Source organism: Centruroides vittatus, unplaced genomic scaffold, assembly GCF_030686945.1.
Source record: "Centruroides vittatus isolate TY-2023 unplaced genomic scaffold, ASM3068694v2 contig_979, whole genome shotgun sequence".
Taxonomy (NCBI): domain Eukaryota; kingdom Metazoa; phylum Arthropoda; class Arachnida; order Scorpiones; family Buthidae; genus Centruroides; species Centruroides vittatus.
The window spans coordinates 1,342,129-1,351,830 of record NW_027122650.1 but is presented as its reverse complement, the minus strand read 5'-3'; the positions used below and the strand labels follow the sequence as shown (position 1 = coordinate 1,351,830).

General features: G+C 26.2%; 1 protein-coding gene across 1 annotated transcript in view; it reads left to right on the top strand.

Annotated features, from left to right (window-relative positions):
• Nucleotides 1-229: 229 nt before the first annotated feature.
• The window catches only part of LOC136985839 (protein LSM12-like), a 29,982-nt gene continuing 20,509 nt past the window's right edge, over nt 230-9,702 (top strand). Inside the window, 1 exon segment of the mRNA XM_067283208.1 lies at nt 230-476. Coding sequence (XP_067139309.1) covers nt 329-476 — 148 coding nt within the window. The 5' untranslated portion in view covers nt 230-328.

Below are 9,702 nucleotides of genomic sequence, written 5' to 3'. Positions count from 1 at the left end.
ATTTTTAAACTAAAGCGTCGCTGAATTTAAATGATCCAATCATTGCACATATTACATTTAAAGCAAACATGTAATTACGTCGATGATAAGCAAATAAAACTGTTTGTAATTGGCTGTAAACACAATGACGAAAAATTTAAACTTTTTCTAATTGGGCAAACTGTATATTATTTATCTAAATAACCAATCATTTTTGAGAATTTAAAGTTTAAAAAAGTAAAATACGAGCGCCACGTACACGGCCGAGTTATTAAAGAACATGTATTCTCGTTCACAGTATTATTTGTATACCGGTTTGTGGAGTCGAGACTAAATCTTCTTCACCAAAATGAAAGTCAAGATGGCGACGACGGATGAAAACGAGGACTTTACATTATTTACTGTCGGAAGTATCGTTAGATGTAAAACATGTCACCAGCAAACGGTAGAAGGTGAAGTCGTTGCATTCGATTATCAAACTAAGATGTTGATATTAAGTATCCTTTTGAATAAGCCATCGATGTTAAATTTCCTATCACATATACTGTTTTTTAACCTCTTTAACATATTAAATCATTTTGTAGGTATTTATTTATATATGTTTAAACTTCCGTCCTTTGATAATTATACAATAAAGTAAAATAATTTTGTTATGCACAAATGGTTTTTAAGATGTGCTTTGACAGAAATAACTTAGCAAAAAAATTTCGAGTTTTTTAAATGCCTTTACAGATCAATGTTTACACTCCAAATGAATAAATGTGTGTGTTTTTCGATGACTTATTACTGAAATTCATGAAATGTATCAATTATAAAGATGTTTATGCTTCTCTAAAACAAAAGTTCATAGTAATATTAATGAAATTTCTAATGGAACCTAACCTGATTTGTATATATTTGATTTAAGAATTTATTTTTATTAATCAAATAATAATAATAATATATTAAATAAAAAAAAACACGAAAACATGGTTTCTAAACTGTGTTTTAAAATTTATTTCTTATAAAAATGCCTTATTTTAACTGATTTTAGTTGTACAAGTGTTAATATTAATAATTGGGATTATTATTCAAACACTAATTATTGAAATAAAAACATAATACATGCTTATTCAATGACCTAATTTGATCTAGTAAATGTTTTTATGCATTTTTGAATTTTATAATATAAAGTTATTTATTTTTTAATTTACTGTTTTAATATGTTAAAAAGATAGATTTGTACACTTTTTATAATTTTTTTACTCTATATTCCATTTAATGACATATATTACACAACACGAATGCAAATGTTAAGTTACTTGAGAATTTTCTTGTGATGCAGAATAAAATCTGTTTTGGTTTTTTTATTTTTTAAATACAATGTTTGTCATTTATTGTTTATTATTATTTTTTTTAATAATTAAGTCCATAATAAATTATATAAATTTTAATATATTTACAGGTTGTAATAGCATTATATATATTTTTTGTGGTTTTTATCAATATCATTAATTTATTTAAATTGATGTATAAAGTAATTATTTATTTTAATTTAAATTATTTACACAAATTTTAATGGAGGCTATATTTATAAAATTCACAAATCTTTGGTTAATTTCAACAGATATCAAATTTTACTATATTGATTATTAGTATATTTAAAAATAGCAAATAAATGATATTAATGAATGCAAATAAGAGTTTATTCACACTAACCTATTAACAATTTTTATTATTATTTTTTTGAATTTGATGAAATTTTGTTTGAACATCAAATAAACTCCATTAAACTGTACCATAAATATATCAAAACATGCTGGTTAAGGTGACCAACAATAAGTGTAATCAGTAACATGTTGTAGAAAGACCAAAGTTAATTTATAAATTAAGGAACTGTTATCCAATTAGAAAAATAGATAAGATATGGATATATTTGTTATAAGTATATTAGGTAATTAATTCACATGATGTAACTCAATTGGACAGAATTTGGAAGATCATCTCGGAATAAAAAAAAATTTTTTTACACATATACAACACACCAATACTAGCACACTTGAAATTAAGAAATATTTACTAATTTTTTTATCTGTTTATAACAGGCTTCTTCAGGTATATAAACCAGAACAAAATGGCTACATTAAAATCAAATGAGTTTTTATGAATGATTTAAAAATTCAATTTAAAATTACTTCTGGAACAAAGTATTTCTACAGTTTAAAATTATTTTTCATATACGTTACAAAGCAATTTAAAATTATTTTCTGAACAAAATACATATTCAAAAATATTTTTAAACTAAATAACTTACAAAATTTGTTTAAATTATTTCTTGTAAAAATTATGTATTTAGTTTAAGATTATTTTTTTTCCAATTACTTACAGCAGTTAACATAATTTTCAGAACAATTATTTTCACACAAATAACTGATTTAATTTATATTTTCACTTATGGAAAATCTTTATCTTAAACTAAATACATAATTTTTTCGGGAAGTAATTTACATGCATTTTGTAAGTTATTCAAAAATATTTTTGGAAAATAATTTTAAACTGTAAAGATACTTTGTTCCAGAAGAATTTTAAATTGAACTTTTAAATCGTTCATAAAAACTCATTTGATTTTAATGTAGCCATCTTGTTTTGCATTATATACCTGAAGAAGTCTGTTATAAACAGATGAAAACATTAGTAAATATTTCTTAATTTCAAGTGTGCTGGTATTGGTATGTTGCATATGTTTATTCTATTCCAGTATTGGAGAGTTATTGATTTTATTTATATATTTATTTATTGCCAAAAAGTAGTTGAATTTGATTAGAGTTAACATTTAAATTTTTAAATATTTTATATAATAGATTGTTACTCATTCACACATAACCTTGAATAACAATAAAAAGGTTGAAAATGCTTTTTAAGTTGAATAAATCATTTTTAATGATCCTTATTAAGTTTGTGTTTTAAAAATTGAACATTTACAAATATTAATGGACATAGATTATAAATAATTGAATGGCAAACTTAACAGATTGTAAACTTTACATTTAAACAAGTTGTTGTGACTTGTGGAAAAAAGATGAAGAAATAATAATAAATAGTAATAAAAATGTGTGTTGTGTTGTATAGATACATGCTGTAGCACTTACATTTTTGAATATATTATTAATTTTTAATTTTTAGAGCACTTAATTTGTGTTAGTTTTTTATATATGGATTGTTAATTTTAATTTGTGTTTAAATTTTCAATTATTTTAAATTTTTTGAAAATGAACTAATATATTCTTTCACGTGTAACTGCTCTATTTGGAATGGCTGATGATTGCGTTAGGAAAGCCAAAAATATTTCTGGTCAATAAAATATTTTCAGTTGCCTTAAACAAGCAACTGAACATATTTCAACTAAACATAATGCTACAAGATATGTTCTTGGAGATACTCTGCAAATTTTTATATGCTAGTGCAAAAATGCAGACAAATGGTAAAATCAAAATATTTATTTTAGTACATTAGTAATCCTCAAGATGTATTGTTGTTTTTAAAATAATTTTATACTTACAGTCAATCTTTTACTATGTCATGCTCCTTGTTTGTTATAATATGATTCTGGAGGCGGAGGGTTGCAAATAGCTGTTGTATGGAATGCTCATTTAACATGCTATTTTAAAGGAATATATCTGCTATGTTAACAGAGGACTATCTATATATCAATTTGAAAGTATAGAAATGTGATAGTACAAATGCACAATATAAAATATTCCTTAAATTCTCCACTAACAAAGGGTTTTTCTTCCTCAATAAAGTTTGAGAGATGTAATAATTACTATGCTTGTCACTGAGAACCGATTTTTATTATAGTTATGATAGAGGTCATGGGTCATGGTTTAGAGCAGCGTTTCTCAAAGTGGGCGATAACGCCCCCTTGTGGGTGGTGAGTAAATCTAGGGGGTGTTGGAGGCAGGGTACTGAACGGTGATCAAAGGTAAAAGTTCCCTTTCCTCTGTCAAACGGATAAGAGGAAACATTCATTTAATGGTTTCCAGATGTCGAGAACAATGTACGGTAAAGGCACAAAGTGTGAGATTCATAGAAAAGTTTTCCTAAGAATATTTCCAATCTTTCCTCACATGGGGGCGTTGGGTATAACTTTATGGAACAAAGGGGGCGGTGGATCGAAAAAGATTGAGAATCACTGGTTTAGAGTAACATTGGAAAAATTTTTCTATCTTGGGTATCAAACTAAATATGTTGGAAATGATTAAGAATGTTTGTTAGATACTCTTTCATTTTTTTAAGAATATTTTTTATAGTTTGATAATTATTTTTATTTTCAAGTAATGTCTTCAAGCATAGTTGCTACCAATACAGTAATATTGAAGAAAGTAAGACAAATTATCAATAATTTAATGAAACTTCACTGATAGGTCACATAGGCAAGTTATTAATTAATTAGTCATTTGATTATTAATCATAATTCAGATTTTTATTGTTTAGAAGTGTATAATGCATTGCCTTGAATCCAAAAACTGATATTTTCAATCTTGATTGTAAGATGCCTTCTATACTATGAAGATATGAAAACACCTATTTTAATATATTTTGATTTTAAACAGCAAAAGAGAACTTATTTTGCATAATCTAATCCAGTGGTCCCCAACCCTATGCCCGCGGGCACTATAGCGCCCGCCGATCGTTTTACGTGTGCCCGCCGCTGTGCGACCACGATAAAAATAAAAATATTTCGGTTTTCAATAAAATGCTATGTAAAAGTTTTTTCGTTTTTAATGATTAACCACTCAAAAGTAGAAATGGCGTCCAACACAGATAAAAGCACAAAGCGAAATGCGACCGATCTCTTTTTCCCCTCCGCCAAATCTTCACCAACCAAATTTCCCATACCTGAAATGAAATAAACCGGTCCGTTCTGAATATCATAAAATCAAAGTACAGATCACGACTTACAGACCTTGACAATTGCTTACGAGCAGGAATATCATCATACTCTCCTAATTACGAAGCAATGGCCAATGAAATGCAATGCCAAAAAACACATTTACTTTCAGATTTATATTTTTTATAAAGAATTTTTATACTCTGTAGATTTTGTATGCATTGTTTAGTAATTACTTGTTTTGTAAAAATTATTGTTAATAGTCTTGTGTATGTTTTATTACATTTTTGGAGTTAAATGTTTTCTGTACATTATGTGTATGTATTATTAACTATGTCCAAGTATAAATTCACCTTGAAAAAATAAATGGTGCCCGCCGTCCGCCCGGTATTCTAGATTGTGCTCTTAGGTACAAAAAGGTTGGGGACCCTGATCTAATCTATTGCTGAATAAAAAAATTTGTCTATTTAAAAAATTAACCTTTGTACAGTATATTTTAATAATTTTTAAAAATCAAATTATGGTGTATGTTGACATGAAGCATCTTCTATTAATCTGTTTTAATCTTTCAATATTGAAGTTTTAATAAGTTGCTTAAATTCACTTTACCTTCTGAATTTGTTTTTAAAAAACAGAGCTAGACAATATTATATAAGTTAAAAAAAAAGTTGAAAAACTAGCAAAAATAACTTTTTACGTGTTAGAGAGAGAATATTAGAATCAAAGTTTTTTTTTTTAGTTTTGTAAAAGATGTGTGAACAGAAGACTATCATTTTGAGAGAAACTGTTGTGTTAATATGACGTTGCCATAAAAGTAAAATAGAATATTTTTTATTTTAGCCTGTTCAAATAAGAGGGAAAAATTAATCAAATGTAAATTTTTAAATTGGAAATATGAAGGAAAATTAATAATAGCAAAATTTAGTATTTGACTTTTAAGTGTAAAACTTGTTTTAGTGATTATAATCATTCAAAACAAGTTTCATATTTAGAATAAATAAACTTTGTGTGTGCGTATACACAGTTTATTTATTCTCTAAAGTCTGTATGTGTACACACACACATGCAGAGAGAGTTTAGAGTTTAAAGAATATATAAATATACATAATTCAGAATGAATTGTAATGACTGAAGATTTAAATTATTGTCAATGGAATTTAACCAAGTTAAATAAATTTATGATTCATATCTTTTGTTTACAACAAAAACCATAAAAAATATTAATGTTATTAAATTCAAAGTATTGATAGAATGACACTTTTTAGAAGAAACTGAAACTGGCATTTAAAAAATTTGACATTATATATCAATTTTTTTTTAATATAATTAAAAATTAGTAATAAAGTAGTATTAACATAATAGATTTTTTTGAATAAGAACTTCTTGTTGTTTAAAAATTGTCCAAACAGTATCTGTATTATAGTTATTCTTAGAAGATATCTAGCTCCATGTAAAAGTATACAAATTAAATTTTTAACTTTTTGTTTTGAATTTTTGATGTTTTTTTTTCTTATTTTACAAATTTTTTTTTGAACTTTTTTAAAGACAAAATTAAACTTAGAGAAGTTTAAAATATTTTTGCTTTATGTTGATTTGTCATTTAAAAAATTATTGTAATGTTATGAAATGAGTGGAAGATATATTTATTTGAAATTTAGAATTGAATAATTGATTTATAACAGATTAATAACAGCAAAATGTTATTAATAAAAAGACAGATTAATAACATTTTGCTGTTATTAATCTGTCTTTTTGATTCTGTGATTGATATACCAAACTTCAGGATCAAACTATAACGTATCAGGTTATAGTGATGATGTTTATATATGCCTTGCTGGGTTTGCGATGGCTGGTTGAATGCCTTAGGAGATGTTTACAGGATGTGAGTGCTGGATGCATTCCCCAGCCAGGCATCTTAATAACCGTTGCTGGTTATAACAATGTTATATATACTGGAAGATGGGATTGGACCAGAGATTCGGGTAACGTAATTGGCAATGCATCTGCACGGCAAGCAGGAGTTGTGGGTTCAAGTCCCGCTCTGGGCCGATTTATTTCTTCCAGTAGTTCTAAATTATTTAATTAAAAATTATAATCATTAAATTTATTACAAGATGGCACCTAATGCCTTTCTCTAGTACCAAATTGTTTCATAATTTATTGGTTTTATAGTAGTCTTCTAGCCCAATGACATATGGCATTGGTTGGCTTGTAGTTTTATAATGTATCCAGTTGTTTGTTTACAAACTTCAATATAATTACAATCAATGTTTGTATAAAAATTAAATGTATTTTATTTAGATATGTTAAATACAAATTAAAACTTGTTAAATTTATCTGCTACAATAAGTCATCCAAAATGAATATAAAACATTAAATTTTAAATAAAATTTTAAACATTTTGTTGTTGTTAATATCCAGTTGTTGAAGTATTAACAGGAAATTATTATATAATCATGCACAAACATGATTATATAATAATTTTATATATATTAAAAAATTTTAAAAGGTTTTATTGATTGTTTTTCAAAATTACGGTAGAAACATATACAAGATTACAGTGCATTTACTCTAAAAAATCATGATTAAACATAACTAAATGTAAAAATTACTTGGTTTGGAGTAGGGAGAATAGTGGGTGTGAAAATGAATTCATCAGATGTAGAAGTCTAAAACTTTGAAGATATGCATGCCTTGATTAGAAGAGGATGAAATTTGAATTATAACACTGAAGACATGATACAAAGCAAGTTAAATAAGTGTTTTAAAAACTTGTGTAGATTAGCCAATAAAAAATATCTGTTCAAAACAGAATTTAAATTATGTTCAAATTTTTAATAATTGTATAAACTCTTTATTTAATCTAAATTTAAGTCAAATACAGTTGAATCAAAAAATGTATCAATTTTGTTTTTCATTTGATTAAAACATTAATTTGAAACTTATTCTAATAATTCTATCTTCACACTCACAGGATGAGAAAAAATTTGAGATAGACAGGCTTTGAGTAAACAGTAATAAGTTTGATTGGAGGTATGGTACTTTATAAATGTAATAGCAAGTTCGGTACATACATACCTGTATTAGATATAAATAAAGCATTTTTGATATACTTTAACAGAAATAGTTTAATAGTTTCTGATACTTTCTTCAACAAATAAGATGCAAGCCAAACTCATAGCCAGTCAGAGAAAAGCAGTGTTAATTGCAACTAAGTACTGTATTGCAAGAGATGTTTCTCAATTAGTTTATGCTATCAAAATATAATCGTTGTGCATTAAATTTGTAACTGACATTTCAGTCCCTAATTTGAGATAGATAAGTTTGGGAGAAAATTATTTGAGATAAGCATGGGAAGTATGTTGAATTTAGACTGAAATTGCAGGGGGAAAATAAATTTAGAACTAAATGTGTTTGAGATACAGTTTCAACTGTATATATAAATTCAGAAAAAATAATTCATTAAGTTTAGAAAATGCCTAATAATAAAGAATTGATGTTTAATTGTAATTTTATGGTGTTTTTTAATATTGATGAAAATTTTTTAAATGTTTCTGACAATGTACAAAAGAAGAAATGTAATAAATTACTTTTAAACAAATTTACAGTATATTTTTAGGGCCATCTATTGATTATGTGCATATTTTTTGAGTCACTTTTGGCTCCTTCCTTCCCTGTTGGTATGATGATGTAGTTTTGGTAAACCTCCTTTCCTTTTATTATTTCTACAATAACTTTATATCCCACCTGCAATTTGTAGAACTGACTTTGAAAATATTTGCTGAACTTTTTTACTAATAGTTTAATAGTTTATTCACATGATATAAGTAGGCTTATAAGAAAAAACTGTTGTTAGAAAGGATTTTGATCCATTTGGCTTTCAGAAGAACACTCAATGTTGTGCCGTGCTTCATTATCTAAACTGATAATCCAAATAAAATCTCAAGATTGCTGATAAATTCTAATCTCTTCAATTACTTATAGCTTTTTTAATTAAATACTTGAATAAAAATTTTTTTTTTTATACAAATTTTAGGTAACTATGAAAGTGAATATACATCTTCCATTTTCAAGACATATCTTTTGTAAAATTTTCTATAATCAAACTGGGGAAGAAAACTTGTATATAAGGCAGTTTCTTTTGAGAGCAGTTTGAAAAAAATCATTAGTTAATAACTATATTTATTTGAAACTAAGATGTACAGTACCTTTGGTTTCTACACGCTTACCCTCAGATTTCTTGTCTATTTTTTCAAAAAAGAAAAAAAACTTTTGACAAGAAATACTGAACAAAGTCTATCTGTTTGGCATTTATTGTAAGTAAAATAAGTTATATATCACTGTTTTCTGTAGTATCAAAGTTAGAAATCTTTTCACTTGTAATGTTTCTCTTCTGAATTAACACTAATGTTGTTTGCCATGTCCTTGAATTTTAATTTCTTATTATATACATGCAGTTTTAGTTTACTGTACACTATACACCAATCAACACTGGATTTGATGTTCAGATCTTTCCACATGTTTTAAAGCATCAGAAATGTAACACTTCTTGAGAGTGCTGATCAACTTTTTCTGAAATTTTCATTCAAATAGTACAACATTACTACAATAGACTAATAAGATTAAGCTAACAAGGGGACCATCAACCCTTGTCCTCCTTGAACTGTTTGATTTTTTTTAATATGTTACCGTATACTTATCCAACTAATACACAGCAAACAGCAATAAAGGCAACAAAAGTTTTTTTAAATATTGTACATCAGTCCAAATCTTGCCTATCCATACTGCAATGTGTACATTTAATTTTTTTTATTAAGGTTGCCTTGAAGTTTATAGAAGAGCACAATGCATCA